The sequence below is a fragment of the Tachyglossus aculeatus genome, chromosome 14, assembly GCF_015852505.1.
Source record: "Tachyglossus aculeatus isolate mTacAcu1 chromosome 14, mTacAcu1.pri, whole genome shotgun sequence".
In the NCBI taxonomy this organism is placed as follows: Eukaryota; Metazoa; Chordata; class Mammalia; order Monotremata; family Tachyglossidae; genus Tachyglossus; species Tachyglossus aculeatus.
The window spans coordinates 38439799-38458114 of NC_052079.1; the positions used below are offsets into that span (position 1 = coordinate 38439799).

Consider the following 18316-nt stretch of genomic DNA (forward strand, 5'->3'; position numbering starts at 1 on the left):
CAGTCACTACCACCAAGGCCCCAGGGAACAGACTGTTACTTGCTTCACTCTGGGAAGGGCCAGCTGACGGTAGCTGTCCTGGTGATGGAGAACTACGGTATCCACATTGGCAGCCGAGGAAACCATGACAGAAAAGGTGGCTTGGTAGGTACAGGGTCCCTGGTCTTCTTGGCCTCCTCTCTTTCTCCCCTCCTTCTCTCTTTCCATCAGACTTGCTGTCCATTCCCAATCCCACCATTCTCATTTCAAGTCACTTCCACCACACCCCAACCCTATCATGGGATCCAAGGAATCTGCTTTCAGTCCATTTTTTAAGAGTTGACTGCAATCAGTTGAGTAGTGGCTAGTTTTCCGTTGTAAATGCCACAGGACATTGTTGAAGAACTAGGGAACTTCTTTTCACAGTGCGCAGCTGTCTGACTACAAGATCTAGTCTCAGGAAAAATGGTGGTTTTAACACACGTGATGTCTGTCACTACAAGTACGATAACATAATTCTCCCTAAAGTGAGGGGGACAACACAATCCACGCCTTATAGGAGAACGGATTGAATCTCTCTAAATTAAATAATGATCATAGAGAACCAAAAATTAGAAGGATTGACCTTGAGCCTCAAATTTGTAAATGTGGCAAATAAAAATATTTTAAAAAGATGGATGTTAAAGTTATGGATTGTAGGAATTTTGATTTTAATCTCTTACCTCACTTGCAGCATATGTATATAGCACCTTATTTTTTATGACAAACCACAGGTGTTTCCATGGCTTCTTACTTCCCTTTGACCTATATAAGTAGCCACTCATAGAAGAATCTTCTGTGTTGGCTGAGACCTGAGGGATAAAAAAAAGCATCATAAAATGGCTATTACCTTCCTAGCTTTTCAGAAATTAATCCTTTGGTCATTCACCTAGGAATGTTTCAGTTTTCACCCATGTATACTTAAACAGAGCTAAAATACAAACTGGAGACTAACAAAATGGTACTGAGGAGAATTTTCATGTCAGGCTAAGGGCTAGGTATAGTAGAATCACGTATGCATGGAAGACCCTGTAAACTAACAGGAGAACTCAGGCCGCTTCTATTAGACTCAACTCAATCAATCATCGTCATCATCATCATCATCATCAATCATATTTATTGAGCGCTTACTGTGTGCAGAGCACTGTACTAAGCGCTTGGGAAGTACAAATTGGCAACATATAGAGACAGTCCCTACCCAACAGTGGGCTCACAGTCTAAAAGGGGGGGACAGAGAACAAAACCAAACATACTAACAAAATAAAATAAATAGAATAGATATGTACAAGTAATACATCAGCAGGCAATGCATTGCATTTCTGACATTTCAATGATTATCCTAAATTCAAAAATCAATCCAACAATGGTATTTATTGAGTGCTTACTGTATGCAGAGCTTGGGAGAGTACGGTATAATAGAGTTGGTAGGCACATTCCCTGCCCACAAGGAGCTTACACTCCATCTGGGCCCGATCATTAATGACCACTGACAGAGTCTGGTCACAGGATATCAAAAGGATCATGGCTGTCACCCCAGCCCCAGCCCCACAGCACTTATGTACGAATCCCTATACTCTCCTTTTTCTTCTATCCGTAATGTATTTTAACATCCTCCTCCCCTGTACACTGTAAACTCCTTGTGGGAAGGGACAGTGTCTACCAACTCTGTTGAACTCTACTTTCCCAAGCGCTTAGTACAGTGCTCTGCAAACGGTAAACCCTCAGTAAGTCCCACTGACTGACTGACACTCCATCACCACCATCCATGCCCATTCTCTGTCTGGTATATCTCGCAGCCGGTATTTCTCATCATCATCATCATCAATCGTATTTATTGAGCGCTTACTATGTGCAGAGCACTGTACTAAGCGCTTGGGAAGTACAAATTGGCAACACATAGAGACAGTCCCTACCCAACAGTGGGCTCACAGTCTAAAAGGGGGAGACAGAGAACAAAACCAAACATACCAACAAAATAAAATAGGACAGATATGTACAAGTAAAATAAATAAATAAATAAATAGAGTAATAAATATATACAACCATATTCAGCTATTCTCATAGCTGAATGCAAAGATATCAGGTCGGGTACCTCTGAAGCTATCCCTTAAGTTTTTTAAAAAAACTTTCTATTATCACTATTTTACACAGCATCCATCACCTTCATTTTAAGTGATTAATTTAACAGCCGCAAGCTTCACGATTTCATGAAAATACTTACTTCTTTCAGAGCTGCTGGAATCTTTTTCTGTTTCCTTCCTGATGGAATACTCTGCAAGACTGAAGAGAGGGCGCTGGAAGTTGATTTGTGATTTGCGGGGGACCCAGGTTTAGGTGAATGCTGACGGTCTAAAACAAATCACGTGATTTCATGAAACAATGTGAGCATTACAGTATGCTTTTCAGAAAAAAAGTCACTACTGTCAATTTAAGAAGTTTAATTTCATAACTGCCCTTTTCTGAAAATGGTGGAAAAAATACTGAAACAGTTGCTTTATATCCTATCCATTCCCAACCAGCCTTGATGGGTTGCTTCCCATAACGTGAAATTTACCCCTTTCATACTCAAGTTTCCAAAGTTTGCAGGGGAAGTACCCCAATCCATTTTCATAGTCCAGTTAGCACTTCAAACTTTTTTTTTTCTCTCAATCCAATCCCATTTTGCACATGTGTCGGGTAAGGCAAAGTAGATAAGGAATCTGTCTAAACCATCACAACCGTAAGCTTGAGAAGCCCAGGTTAAATTTAATAACTTCTGGCTTCAACTCCTTTTTTTACATTTTAATGTTCAATTATCAGGAGAGAAGCAAAGCCCCCCTTTTTTCCATGCCCCAGTGAATTACTATATTTGTAATTATTCGAATCTAAGGCAAATGACGGCAAATAGAATATCTGAAGCAGAAAAACGTTCTTTCACAGAACTTTAAAAGGACACACACTCTGATTTGTGACAATCACATGTCTTTTAGAGACTGACACTGGTTGGTTTCCAATAGCTCTAGGGACAAGAGGTGCAGTGCCAGGAACATTCAAGGGTCTCAACTCTGTCTGACAGAGGGATCCCCCTATTTGGCCTTAACTGCTCCTAAGCCTTTATCAAATTCAAGGGTTCAGTCCCTTGCCTTCTCGCCCTTCCCAACAACCAGAGGTTGGTGACCACCACCAGCTGGGCTAAATTAGGAGGTCTTTCTGATACATTTTCTGGTGCCACGTTTCTTGCTACTACCGACGCCAGAGCCATCTATCGTAAATGGCAATGACAAGCTGATTAGGGAAAAAATTAGACAAAGCTCTGGGGACTGGGATTTTTCTTTACCTTGTTTCTGCAGTTGTTCAAAGCAGCGTTCACAGACTCTGGCTGGCTGGTTTTTCAGGTAATCTAAGCCATATTTATTGGATGAACAAGCCTGACAGACTATCTGAAAACACATTAAATACATTTACGAAAAAGCATCACTGTGCGCGAATTGAAAATTAATAACTGCATGCAGGAAGATAATCAAAATAGCAACTTGTGGTTAAGGCTGTATGAGATGAAGTAGACTGGGGTGAGCAAGCCTAGGGGTCATGAATCATGATTTTCCAACTGACTGTGTTACCTTGGAAAGTCTCTTGGCCTTGATGGGCTTCAATTTCTCTAGGGATAATGCCCAATGCCCAACTCTCCCTCAACTCATCCTCTCTTCCACCTCAAAGAGATGCTGTGATAGAACATAATGTATACATATAAACACCCACCCACTATACACTGACTACGTGTGGGAATATATAATGTAATCTATAGTACAGATACAGTAATATACTATAGTATAGCTACAGAGAAGCAGTGTGGCTCAGTGGAAAGAGCCCTGGGCTTTGGAGTCCGAGGTCATGGGTTCGAATCCCGGCTCTGCCAATTGCCAGCTGTGTGACTTTGGGCAGGTCACTTCACTTCTCTGGGCCTCAGTTCCCTCATCTGTAAAAATGGGGATGAAGACTGTGAGCCCCCTGTGGGACAACCTGATCACCTTGTAACCTCCCCAGTGCTTAGAACAGTGCTTTGCACATAGTAAGTGCTTAATAAATGCCATTATTATTAATATTATTATAGTATACCCCTATTTAGCCCTCATTTTCACTACTTCCTCTCCTTTCTGTGTCATCTCTCCTTAAGGAACTGTTCCCTTTAAGTCCTTGGTATTTACCCTACCCTCTGCCCCACAGCATTAATTAATTCAGTTATATTTATTGAGCAATTACTGTGCGCACAGTACTGTACTAAATGCCCAGTGCTTAGAACAGTGCCTTGCACATAGTAAGCACTTAATAAATGCCATTATTATATACAATACAACAATAAACAGCTACATTCCCTGCCCACAATGAGTTTACAGTCTACAGCACTTATGTCCATATCCTTAACATATTTAAATGTCTGTCTTCCCCTCTAGACTGCAAGCTCCCTGTGGGCAAAGGACGTGCCCACCAACTCTGTTGTACTGCACTCCCCCAAGCTCTTAGTAAAGTACTCTGCGTACAGTTAATCAATCAATCGTATTTATTGAGCGCTTACTGTGTGCAGAGCACTGTACTAAGTACTTAGCAAGTGTTCCAAACATGCCAGTGATTGATAAAAGCTAAGAAAGTCCTTCGATTTAAAAAAGATAATAATGAAAATAATGATAATTTTAAAATACACGCTGGGTATTTTGCTCCTCCGAGAAATTCTTCTTATAGACGATCCCCTCTGGACTGTAAGCTCGTTTTGTGGGTAGGGAACATGTCTACCAATCTGCTATACTGAGCTCTCCCAAGTGCTAAGTAGAGTGCTGTTCACAAAGTAAGCACTCAATAAATAGGATTGATTCCTTCATGTCTGAGAACATATTGCTGTGTGGCAACCATCAAAATAAGGGTTTTTAAATTCAAATTTTATATCATTGAAATGGAATGTATCTTTGTTACAGATGTGGACCTAAGTATTAAAAAAATCAAGTGACCACAGTTGATATTCTAAAAGCAGCATGGCTCAATGGAAAGAGCATGGGCTTTGGAGTCAGAGGTCATGGGTTCAAATCCCGGCTCCACCAACTGTCAGCTGTGTGACTTTGAGCAAGTCACTTACCTTCTCTGTGCCTCAGTTACCTCATCTGTAAAATGGGGATTGAGACTGTGAGCCCCCCGTGGGACAACCTGATCACCTTGTAACCTCCCCAGCGCTTAGAACAGTGCTTTGCACCTAGTAAGCGCTTAATGCCATCATTAAAAGCGAAAAATCACTGAGAGTGACGCCTTCTAAATTCCTTTTAATTTTATTTGTGTGCATTCTGATATTCATGAGAATAAAAACCTTTACACAAATATTCTGTATGGAAGAAACAGTAAACTGAGAAGCTGCTTGGTTTAATAGAAAGAACATGTGTTTGGCGTCAGAGGATCTGGGTTTTAATCTTGGCTCCATTGGTTGCCTGCTGTGTGACTTCTCTGTGCCTCATTTTCCGCCTCTGTAAAATGAGGATTAAATCCTACCCCTTCCTACTTAGACTGTGAGCTCTATGTGGGACACGAATTGTAGCTTGCTTAACAGATTGCTTGGCATATGGTAAGTGCTCACTATCACAAGCATTGTTATTACACAGTTTAAAGCCCCAGAAAGTTTAAAGATTATAAAAGACCACCCACAACCCTCTCCCCTCCAAGGCAATGTAAACACAGATCTCTGTTCTAGTTTCTCTCATCCAAAGTATTACTCAAGAGTTTTCTATAATTATCATCTTCTCAGTTCCATTATGCTTCGGAGCCTAGTAATGAAGCGATAATTTAGAGGCCAAAACTTTGGATATGAAATCACTGCTTTTTATGAAATCATCAATCATCATCATCATCAATCGTATTTACTGAGCGCTTACTGTGTGCAGAGCACTGTACCAAGCGCTTGGGAAGTCCAAGTTGGTAACATATAGAGACAGTCCCTACCCAGCAGTGGGCTCACAGTCTAAAAGGGGGAGACAGGGAACAAAATCAAACATACTAACGAAATAAAATAAATAGAATAGATATGTACAAGTAAAATAGAGTAATCAATCAATCAATCGTATTTATTGAGCGCTTACTATGTGCAGAGCACTGTACTAAGCGCTTGGGAAGTACAAATTGGCAACACATAGAGACAGTCCCTACCCAGCAGTGGGCTCACAGTCTAAAAGGGGGAGACAGAGAACAGAACCAAACATACCAACAAAATAAAATAAATAGGATAGAAATGTACAAGTAAAATAAATAAATAAATAAATAAATAGAGTAATAAATATGTAATAAATATGTACAAACATATATACATATATACAGGTGCTGTGGGGAAGGGAAGGAGGTAAGATGCAGGGGATGGAGAGGGGGATGAGGGGGAGAGGAAGGAAGGGGCTCAGTGTGGGAAGGCCTCCTGGAGGAGGTGAGCTCTCAGCAGGGCCTTGAAGGGAGGAAGAGAGCTAGCTTGGCAGATGGGCAGAGGGAGGGCATTCAAATGGATTCAAATGATTCAAATGGAGGAAGTGATGATTTTTTTCCTCACCTTTCCACATGCCCGGCAGTGGTGCCTCCTCCAGGTCAAAGTGAATTCACTTGTGCAGACCATACACATGGTAACCCGGGTGTCGGGGATCCAGATGGGAGCCTTTGATCCTAGAGGACTAACTTCCTCCTCTTTATCTGTGTCTGTCTACAAAAGGAGAAATAAATGGCATGAAGTACCATGACACACAAACCAAAACTAAAGTATATCATGCTTTGTGAACATTTTTCATCGACGGTAAGCACTTGATATTCACCCCACCCTCAGTCCCACATCCCTTATGTCCATATCTTTACACTGTCCCTTCGCCTATCTGTAATTGATATTTAATGCCTGTCTCCCCTTCTAGATCGTGAGCTCCTTCTGGGCAGGGAACACGTCTATTCTATTGTACTGCACTTTCCCCAGCAGTTAGTACACTGCTCTGCACACAGTAAGCACTCAATAAATACCATTTATTTAGTTTAATGTCTGCCTCCCCCTCTAGACAGTGAACTCCTTGAGGGCAGGAACGTGTCTACCCAGCGCTTTGAACAGTGCTTTGCACATAGTAAGCGCTTAACAAATACCATCATTATTATTATTATTACCAGCTCTGTTGTATAGTACTCTCCTGCGTGTTTAATACAATGCTCTGCACAAAACAGGCGCTCAATAAATACCGTTGATTGATTGATTGATCCCTCACCCTCAAAATCATCTTTCAAGTTACACTGGTAGAATCTTATATTTTCCAATCTCAGTAAATCCTTAGGGAAAGGTGAAAAGCCTAGTCAATCTTCATTTCCTTTTAGTGTTTGGAAATCTAAGCATTTTTAAAAATGCCTCTATACTGTGGAGATAATAAATCAATTCAATAAGGATAAAAGAGAAAACCCAGACCTTTTGGTCTACCAGGTGAAACACATCACCCCTACAACAATACTTATGTGTGCCTATGATGAGCAGAGCCAGGACCACAGCTAGAACGGCAAGACCAGGGTGTAAAAAGCCGTGGAAATGGAAAAGTTATGCAGTGAGCCTTCGTGCTCAGAAAAATTGCTAAAAAATAACAGGAGGGGGTTCACATTCTCTTTCTTGCTCTGGGTGCTTATATACTGTGGGCAGGGACTGAGTTTACTTTTTCTCTTGCACTCTCCCAAGTACTCAATACAGTGCTCTGCAAAGAGTAAACTCTCAATAAATACTACTAATCAAAATGCTTAGTAAACGGTGCTGCGTAGAGCACTGCATTAATTAATTTGGGGTATCAAAGAAGTATATACCCCAATGAGAATTCTGCCCTAGAGAAGTTTACAATCTAAAGGGGAAGATTCGCAGACACAGACAATATCCAGCGGTTAAAAGAGCTTGCCAAGAGAACCCAAATGGATATGTGTGTGTGTGTGTGTAAACATTAAGATTAAAAGAAATAAACATTTAAAATCCATCAGATTACTGAGGGGCTATCGTGACCAGGAAAGCAGGGAGGAGGGTAAGCACGGACTGATGAACTTCGATAAGAGGGGGAGTTAAGCTTCCTTTCAAAATTCTGCAACCCTTCTTGTCCTCTAAAAAAAAAAACTATTCCAGACACATAAAAATCAAGCAGAACCAATACCTCATCAATACTTTTACTAGGATAGAATGTGATTCTCTTCTTAGTATAGTCTTCTATTGACCTGGAGATGGCTTCTAACCATTCATCTCTTTCCACTGCAGAACTGTTGGGGTGGAGACACAAAGATTCCATCAGCTGGAAATCAGATATTTAACCATTTATTTTTCCATTCCTTTTCTTTGCCCATTTCAATATAAAAAATACCCACTTCTCATTTTAATTCTTGAATAGCGTGCTCTGGGTTAAAATGATTGTTGAGGTTTACCTCAATGGCAAAAGTATGACACTGGGAAAGGTAAAATAAATGCACAGCAAATAATTACAACATTAATTTTGTACCCAGAATGTGTTAAGAAGTCATGACATAGGAATGCTAAATATTTTACAATTATTTAAATACCACGGGCAAGGGTCTTGATGTATATAGTGTGAAATACTACGTCTCCCTACTTCACAGGACCCAGAATTTTTGAGCCTGAATGCAATAACAGGACTGTTTTTGAAGACATTCTACATGATTCAAAACTGATTTATATAATGCTTCTCCTCCATCTTTCAATAGATATGGACACACATGAAAAGTGCTCCTGCTCCTGGGCTAAATTGAAGCAGTTCTCTAAAGCCTATAATTCATAGAAAATTGTGTTTTTTAAGCTCTGGGAAGATAATGGGAAATCCTCCATCATCCTCCCAATTTTACAAGTGGAGGGTTTGTTCACCTCATCCATCCAGCAGCCACACAAAAAGGGAAGTTTTATTGCTACTTTCTACTGTACAAGGGCTTTGTAGAAGCACCAAAGAAACCCTATATACAAAATAAAGGGTAGGATTTCAATTTATGGCCATGCTCATTTTAAATTGTTTATTAAGAAAAAAGCCCCAGCTACAAGTGCTATTTCTTTACTGTGCTGACAAGTGAAGGCTTGAAGAAGAATGATATCTTCCTTATTCCCTATTCACATAACCATATTTCAACATATTTGCATTGGGGAAAAGGGGGAAATGAAAGTCAATGAGATCCAAATAGTGCATTTTCCATCTTTGGCATGTTGCACAAAAGGGAACAAAAATTAAATGTTCTTTCTGAGTTTGTGATCAGAATAAATATCTTTGAGTCAGCCACAATCAACACCTTGGCATGTCCTGAGCTGGACACTGAAAAGAAAAGACCATTTATTTCCAAAAGAGCACATCAGTCTACCGAAGAAGATGCATTCAAACCAGATACTAATAACTTTAAGAAAAAAGCTGGGAGTGGTTTTCCTCTAGCGCAAGTGCTTAAAGGAAGAATGGACCATTATACAGTAATTAATAATAATCCTATTATCCGGGCTTCCCGAAGCGAAGATTTTACTTGAAAAGAAATCTCTTGTGGAAGGGGAAAAAAAAATCTAATTGCCTATTTCTGGGAGGGGCAACCTCAGAATCATGTCACAGGATTAAGACTGCTTGAAGAGAAACATATTTGTGGGATCACGGGACCAAAATGAGCCGTGGGGGCTGAGAACCTAAGAGGTTGTTCATGAAAAGAGGAAGCTCAGCAGCAGCCAGTATAGATCGGAGCGGGGAGAGGCTATGGGTGACTAGTTAAGGCTTAGGGGACCACTGGGGCACTTGGGCTGGAATTTGTTAATGCCGACAATGTTCACCAGCAATATTTTACCTGGCTGACAGAATGAAAGACCTCTCAACACTTTCAATCTTTAGTTCATTCTGATAGGCTTCCTGAGTCGGTTTTCTGACCTACAACAACACAAATTTTCAAGTTACGAAATTAGGTATTTTTAAAGCCTATCTAACCCACAGGAAGGGGATGGATCCGACAAAATGCAGAGAGGCCCCTGTCCCACCTGGGGCTCACCGTCTCCATTCCCAAATAGCTCTCTTCCCCCCTTCAAAGCCCTACTGAGAGCTCACCTCCTCCAGGAAGCCTTCCCAGACTGAGCCGCCCTGCTCCTCCCCTCCCCATCACCCCTATTCCCTCTCTCTGCTTTACCACCCCCACCCCACAGCACTTGTCATCATCATCATCAATCATCAATCGCATTTATTGAGCACTTACTATGTGCAGAGCACTGTACTAAGCGCTTGGGAAGTACAAGTTGGCAATATATAGAGACAGTCCCTACCCAACAGTGAGCTCACAGTCTAAAAGGGGAGACAGAGAACAAAACCAAACATAGTAACAAAATAAAATAAATAGAATAGATATGTACAAGTAAAATAAATAAATAAATAAATAGAGTAATAAATATGTACAAACATATATACATATATACAGGTGTTGCGGGGTAGGGAAGGAGGTAAGGTGGGGGGGATGGAGAGGGGGACGAGGGGGAGAGGAAGGAAGGGGCTCAGTCTGGGAAAGCCTCCTGGAGGAGGTGAGCTCTCAGCAGGGCCTTGTGTATATATGTACATATTATTCTATTGATTTTACTAATGGTGTGTATATATCTATAATTCTATTTATTTATTAATCTAGATAAATAAATTTATCTATTTTAGATAATTTATTTGTTATTGATGTTACTGTTTTGTTTTATTTTATTGTCTGTCTCCCCCCTTCTAGACTGTGAGCCCGTTGTTGGGTAGGGATTGTCTCTGTTGCTGAACAGCACCTTCCAAGTGCTTAGTACAGTGCTCTCCACACAGTAGGCGTTCAGTAAATATGAAAGTGAATGAACAAATGAGAGGCACAGAACGGTCAGCTCAGAGTCAGCTCAGAAAAGGAGGAAGTGGTAAAGTCAGGTGTGAGCATTTCCAATGTGGGGAAGGGGACCAACCAGTTAAAACAATAGAGTTCTCTGTTGGAAAAAGAGAACAGAACACAGCTCAAGAGCAAAGTGTCCAAGCACTGTTCATTCCCATCACTAGAAAATGGCTGTAAACCCAAATGAATACAAAATAATCACTTCTAAAAAGGAAAATTTTACTTCTCAAGGAAATCAAGATGAACCCCATTTTTCTACTTAACACATTCCATTTTTAGGCTCTATCAGTGATCCATCATTTCCTATTTCCCCCCATAACAAATTTTTCACAAATGGTCCTTTGACAAATATTTTGAGAGGTCGACTGTACATTTTTTGAATGAAACCTTACCAGGAGCCTACTGACTCACCTTCATTCCAGCCAATGAAAGCATGTTATTGAGTTTATACATTCCAGACTGCACCGGGGTTGTATATAACAGGGCATCATTAAACTGCAAAAATAAACACATGTCCATAGATGATTTATTTTTTTAAATAAAGGAAAGTACACACAAAGATAAAGGAGGATTGTAGGTGAGTTACTTCCCTTCAAAAAATCTACATAAGATGTGAATTACATTTGGGAAGTTAAATAAAATCACTACTCAAGCACACTAACTAAAAGGGAAGGACCGACTATAGATATTACAATTAGATCCTAAACAGTGTAATCAATAGTATTTGCTGAACGCTTATTATGTTCAGACCACTGTACTAGATTCTTGGGAGAGTGTAATACAACAGAGTTGGTAAACAAGCTCCCTGGCCACAGCAAGTTTAGAGTGTAGTGCAATCAGTGTTTCCTACAAGTTCTCCCCAAATTCCCTTTGTTAGCCCTTCCAAAGTATAACAACTTTCTTGGTTAAGAATTTTTTACATTTGCCTAATCTAGAACTTTGGCTCCCGGCCTCCCCCTACATTAAACAACAACTTCTTAACTATTGGCGTCAAGATTCTCCCTTGGTTCTCTCCATTTTACATATTGATTCTCTTCGCCCGGTCCTCCAAAGTTAATAATAATGGCCTTTATTAAGCGCTTGCTATGTGCAGAGCACTGTTCTAAGCACTGGGGAATTTACAAGGTGATCAGGTTGGCCCATGTGGGGCTCACAGTCTTAATCCCCATTTTACAGATGAGGTAACTGAGGCCCAGAGAAGTTAAGTGGCTTGCCCGAAGTCACACAGCTGACGAGTGGTGGAGCCGGAATTTGAACCCATGACCTCTGACTCCAAAGCCCGGGCTCTTTCCACTGAGCCACACTGCTTCTCTCACCTTTGACCCTGTGACCCTTTTGTCACACTGTTATTCCAATCTGGAATTCCCTTTCTATCCAAACCTGCCAGACTCCAGCCCTCCCTACCTTTAAAGCTTTCCTAAACTCCACCTCCTCTAATAAGTCTTTCCCAATTAATTTCCAACATCCTGAACAGTGCTCAGCACTCAGAACAGTGCTTGGCACATAGTAGGTGCTTAGCAAATACCATTATTATTATCAACCCAAACACTACATTCAGCACTTTTGTAGTTTTTCCACAGCCACCTCCGCACATGTACACACACATACACTCACACACACAATTGTACATTCAATTATAATAATAATGGCATTTATTAAGCACTTACTATGTGCAAAGCACTGTTCTAAGCACCGGGTAGGTTACAAGGTGATCAGGTTGTCCCACGGGGGGCTCACAATCCTAATCCCCATTTCACAGATGAGGTAACTGAGGCCCAGAGAAGTTAAGTGACTTGCCCAAAGTCACACAGCTGACAAGTGGCAGAGCCGGGACTTGAATCCATGACCTCTGACTCCAAAGCCTGGGCTCTTTCCACTGAGCCATGCTGTTTCCCAATTGTTTATTCTGTTTCCACTATTTATAAATATTTTATGTTTCAGGTTATTTCTTGGGAACAAGAAACACATTTTTTGCAGTGTGGCCTAGTGGAAAGAGCAAAGGCCTGGGAATCAGAGGATCTGGATTCAAATCCTGACTGAGCTTCTTGCTGGCTGTCTGATCTTGGGCAAACCACTTAACTTCTCTGTTCCTTAGTTTCCTTATCTGTAAAATAGTGATTCGGCACCTGTTCTCCCACCTACTAGAGAAGCAGCGTGGCTCAGTGGAAAGAGCCTGGGCTTTGGAGTCAGAGGTCATGGGTTCAAATTCCGGCTCCGCCGACTGTCGGCTGTGTGATTTTGGGCCAGTCACTTAAGTTCTCTGGGCCTCAGTTCCCTCTTCTGTAAAATGGGGATGAAGAATGTGAGCCCCAAGTGGGACAACCTGATCACCTTGTAACCTCCCCAGCGCTCAGAACAGTGCTTTGCACATAGTAAGCGCTTAATAAATGCTATTATTATTATTATTATTTGGCCAGTGAGCTCCTCAAAGGACAAGGACTCTGTCCAACTTCATTACCTTATATCTACTCAGCACTTGGTACATAGTAAGCACTTAAATACCACTATCATTATTATTACTGTTCCGTTAAACTCTCCCAAGTACTTAATAAGGAATTTACACTGAGTACCTAATAAATATCATTACTCGTAACAGTTTTTCTTGAGCACACACTGAATGTACAAAGTGTTTGGGAAATGCAAAACAAACAACATATTCCCTTTGCACAACCAGCTAAAATTCTAAAAGGGGAATCAGACCTAAAAATCATTACAAAAACAGTAGTCAACATTAATAATCAAATATTGAATTGGCTACGCAAAGATGCACAAGTGATGATGATGGGTATAAATGAGTACATTCATTCATTCATTCATTCAATCGTATTTATTGAGCGCTTACTGTGTGCAGAGCACTGTACTAAGCATTTGGGAAGTACAAGTCGGCAACATATAGAGATGGTTAATATGTTAGGACAACTTAGAGTGCTCGGTACTGATATAGGTATAGTTTCTGGAAGAGTTGGGATTTAAGGGGGGCTTTGAACGTGGGGAGAGTTGTGGTCTGAGAAGCAGCATGGCCCCAGGAGTCAGAAGGACCTGGGTTCTAATTCTGCCTCCATCGCTTTCTGCTGTGTGACTCTGGGCAAGTCAGTTCCCTTTTCTGTGCCTCAGTTACCTCCTCTGTAAAATGAGGATTGGGACTGTGAGCCCCACAAGGGACAGGGACTGTGTCCAACCCAATTTGCTTGTACCCACCCCAGCGCTTAGTAAAGTGCCTGGCAGATGGTAAGCGCTTAACCAAAGCCACAATTATTATTATTAATATTATTATTGTCTGTCAGATTTAGGGAGAGAGGGAGTTTCAAGCCAAGGGAATAGGATGAGCTACGGGTGGAGGCAGCTGGGGCTGAGCAATGCTTCAAGGTGATCTGGGCAGCAGCGTGGAGTATAGTTTGAGTGGGGAGAGGCGGGAGGGAGGGAAGTGAGGAGGCTGATGCAATAATCTAGTCAATCAATCAATCAATCGTATTTATTGAGCACTTACTGTGTGCAGAACACTGTACTAAGCGCTTGGGAAGTACAAGTTGGCAACATATAGAGACAGTCCCTACCCAACAGTGGGCTCACAGTCTAAAAGTCGTGATATGACCAGAGTTTGTAATCAACCAATCAATCAGTAGTATTTATTGAGCATTTATTGTGTGCAAAGCATTAATCTAAGTGCTTTAGTGCTTGGGAGAGCACAACTGAGTTGGTAGATGTGCCCCTGCCCACGAGGAGTTTACCATCTAGAAGGAGAGACAGAGGCTAATATAAATAAATTACAGATATCATCAGTGGCATTTAAAATATGTACGTAAGCACTGTGGGGCTGAGAGTGGGGTGAATATCAAGTGCTAAAAGGATAGAAATCCAAATGCAGAGGTGACGTAGAAGGAAGAGGAAAAAGAGGGAAAGAGAGGGCTCATTTGGGGATGGCCTCCTGGAGATGTGACTTTAATAAGTCTTGGAAGGTGGGGAGAGTGGTGGTTTGTCATTCCTGGAGGGGAGTTTCAGGTCAGAGGAAGGATGTGGGCAAGGGGTCAGCGGGTAATTGATTAGGGTACAGTGAGTAATTGGCTTTGGAGGAATGAAGGAAATTAGAGAGGTACAATAAGTGGGGGCAAATCAACAGCATCAATTTCCCCACATCTGAACAGCAAACGAGTAGTACAGCAAAGTCATTTATAAAAAGCACCCCTTTAATAGAAAGAGTCAGCTGAAGATGCCAAGTTTTCATGTTCTCTGTGTGCAAGTACTCCACCCAATAAAACCACAACTCTCATAAAAGGCCTGTTGGAAATGAATACGGCACTTTACCAGGAAAAACATTCGTGGCTGCATGACCTTCCGGGACAGCTTCATCAGCGTTCCTTCTTTCAGAAAGACCTGAAAAAGAGGAAAAACGATAATAACGTTGAAGAGACTTTTTTTTTTTTTTTACAAGTCACTGTACTTAACACAAGCCAGTATTTTGTACAGGTCCCCAATTAATCCCGTTAATGATTTCTGCTTAGAAACACAGATTAATTTGGGCACCCAACTGGCATGATAAATCCAGGTGTCCCTCCCTAGTCTGACGGTTGCAATCTGAGCCACAAATCCCAGCAGCATGGTCTAGTGGACAGAGCTTGGGCCTGGGAGACAGAAGGACCTGGGTTCTAATTCTGGCTCCATCACTCGTCTGCTGCGTGACCTCGGGCAAGTCCCTTCACTTGGCTGGGCCTCAGTTACCTCATCTGCAAAACGGGGATTAAGATTATGAGCCCCATGTGGGACAGTGATTGTGTCCAACCTGATTAGCTTGTATCTACTCCAGTGCTTTGAAAAGTGTTTGGCACATAGTAAGCGCTTCAAAAATACCATTAAAATTTTTAAAAAAGCCCACCTCAGTGAAAGCTCTTTACCCACTATGTAGTGCTAAAATGTTAGTTCTTCCTTTTGGCATGTGTGAAGAGAAGGAGCTGGGAAATGCATGGAAAGAGAGCAGGCATATAAAACAATCTGGCAGTCACTTCTTTTGCCTTAAGAAATGACCCCAAGGATCCCTCAAAAACCGGGTACATTTCTCAATTCCACTTGTGAGAACACTCACCCTTCCAGGTTGAACTATCTCATGATGTCCATTTAAGCTATACTGAATCTGCATAAGTTTCTGAAAGTTGTCCTACACAAGGAAACAGAAAACATTAAGTCACCAGTTGATGCCTTAAATTAGTTAGGCTCTAGCTCCAAAACCAAGATACTCACTCCCTGTTTCATGATATCATTGGCGTGGTTGGCTACTTCAATGACAACGGCAAGGGCATCTAAAGGTACAAGAAGAAAAGGTTACAGCGTTGCTAGAGAGGACATTAATTCATTACAGACAACTTTTTGGTGTGGGTTCTAAATAAATATGCAGTATACATACGGTAAAATAATACTTTTGCATGAGTATTGCAAGTCGGAAGATAACTTTTTGAAAGAAAAGTCTGTCTTGGGCTTTAACTTTCAATGGGTCAGTATAATGTCAACTACTAGTTCATAGCTCTTGTACTATGTGTCAAGCACTGTTCTAAACCCTGGGGTAGATACAAGGTAATCAGGTTGGACATAGTCCTTGTCCCACACTGGGCTCATGGTCTTAATCACCAATTTACAGACTCATTCATTCATTCAATCATATTTATTGAGCACCTACTGTGCTCAGAGCACTGTACTAAATGCTTGGGAAGTACAAGTTGAGGTAACTGAGGCACAGAGAAGTTAAGTGACTTGCCCAAGGTCACACCGCAGACAACTAGCGGGGCTGGGATTAGTACTCTATCCACTGGGATGGTGCTGGGATTATCTGGGATTAGTGCTCTATCCACTACACCACACTGCTTTTTAACTGCATTAAGAAACTGCAGTTAAGTCACCAGACTGGAGGAAGAGGAAGATGGTTTTTAAAAGGTTTAACAAATAAATGTTTTTAAAGTAAAAAAACTGTAACATTGTCTACTAAGCATAAGAGTAGAAATTTCTGAATATGGCATTTCTATCACTGTACTTCTCATAATTGCCACTCACCTCTAGTAAAATCCCTTTGAAAACACACACACACACACACACACACACACACACACCCATAAATGTTTGATCCCTAAACCTATAGGATTTCAAAATCACTTTTTTTAAAAAAATCAAAAGATGAAATATATTAGTTCAGTGATATTTCACCTAGTAGGACATGAGAAATGATGAAGCTTTTTTTGCAGATTACAGATACCAATAATTTGTTTCATTATAGTTCTCTATATCACTTTTTTCCCAGCTACTATAACACACAAATTCTGTAACACTAAGCTCTTGATAATATTGGCAACATACCTGGAATATTGTTAACACTAACATCAAAGCCTGTGGGAAGCATAAACTACAATTTAGGGAGGCACTGGGAAATAAAAAGAAAGGCTGGAAAGTTTTTTGGGGTTTTCTTTATAATAAATCCTTTCCAGGTGACAGGAGGTGTCTCTCACTTGGGCAGTGTGACACACAGTGGTTCACAAATCTATGTTCTGTTATATCAGAAAGATGAACGTTTGGATTACTATATATACATGCATATATATGCACATATGTGTATATGTATATACACATACATAAATCACAAAAATGACTTACCTTGAGTGTCTTTATAGTCTGCAGATTCTTCTATCAGATTCTTCAAATAATCTAAGGAAAATAAGAATAATTGACATTACTTAAAAAATAGGGACCATAGGCTTTAAAAACTTACTTACTTTAAAAAGACTTACTGCTTCCATATAATAAGCTCTCTCTCTATTAATATAGATCTATATCTATGCTGAGGACTCAGAAAATTAATCAATGAAAAATAAAGACTGACAAGCCAAGTAATCTTAAATGTATTAGCATATACATTTATGGAAAGAAGACATATTAAAAAATGACATCAAATTCAATGAGAGATAAGATGTCACATGCTGGCAGAGGCCAAGAACAACTTGCTACTGATATATTTCATAAAGGAACTAAGCCAACATTTATTCAAGGGTCGGTTTTGCAAAGGTAAGTTATTCCTGTTCATTTGTGGTTCTACATAACTACTGAAGAATATATTTGTATGGTTCGAAGTGAAGCCAGATTCAGTAGTATATGATCTGAAGTTGTTAGCATGCCAATAGTGGGTTCAATAACAAAAGGCATATTAACTGCGTGTTCTGTGTCAGAATATTCCTTCTCCCAAAAATATATATGGACATTTTAGGGCAAGGTCTGCCTGAGTCTAATTTTGAATATGGGAATTTTTGAGGTAAAGGATTAAAAATAAAGTTTAAAAATTGTGTGAATACAGAAGTTGGGACCTTTAAAATACCAAGTCTGGTACAAATGGTAGGTCCAGAACATTAGCCCCAGAGCAGAAGCATCGGTGTGGTATCTCAGTCCAGGTCGAGCTGCAAGTGAGATCGAG

At 40.7% G+C, this 18316-nt stretch overlaps 1 protein-coding gene across 1 annotated transcript in view; it reads right to left on the reverse strand.

Moving 5' to 3' along the window:
* The window catches only part of FGD6 (FYVE, RhoGEF and PH domain containing 6), a 94405-nt gene that overhangs the window by 5425 nt on the left and 70664 nt on the right, over positions 1–18316 (reverse strand). Inside the window, exons 9-19 of the mRNA XM_038756279.1 lie at positions 17506–17556; positions 16108–16166; positions 15953–16024; positions 15178–15246; positions 11287–11370; positions 9829–9908; positions 8166–8268; positions 6566–6712; positions 3335–3437; positions 2240–2367; positions 702–830 (exon numbers count right to left, since the gene is read on the reverse strand). Coding sequence (XP_038612207.1) covers positions 702–830; positions 2240–2367; positions 3335–3437; positions 6566–6712; positions 8166–8268; positions 9829–9908; positions 11287–11370; positions 15178–15246; positions 15953–16024; positions 16108–16166; positions 17506–17556 — 1025 coding nt within the window. The remainder of the gene's footprint in view (positions 1–701; positions 831–2239; positions 2368–3334; positions 3438–6565; positions 6713–8165; positions 8269–9828; positions 9909–11286; positions 11371–15177; positions 15247–15952; positions 16025–16107; positions 16167–17505; positions 17557–18316) is intronic.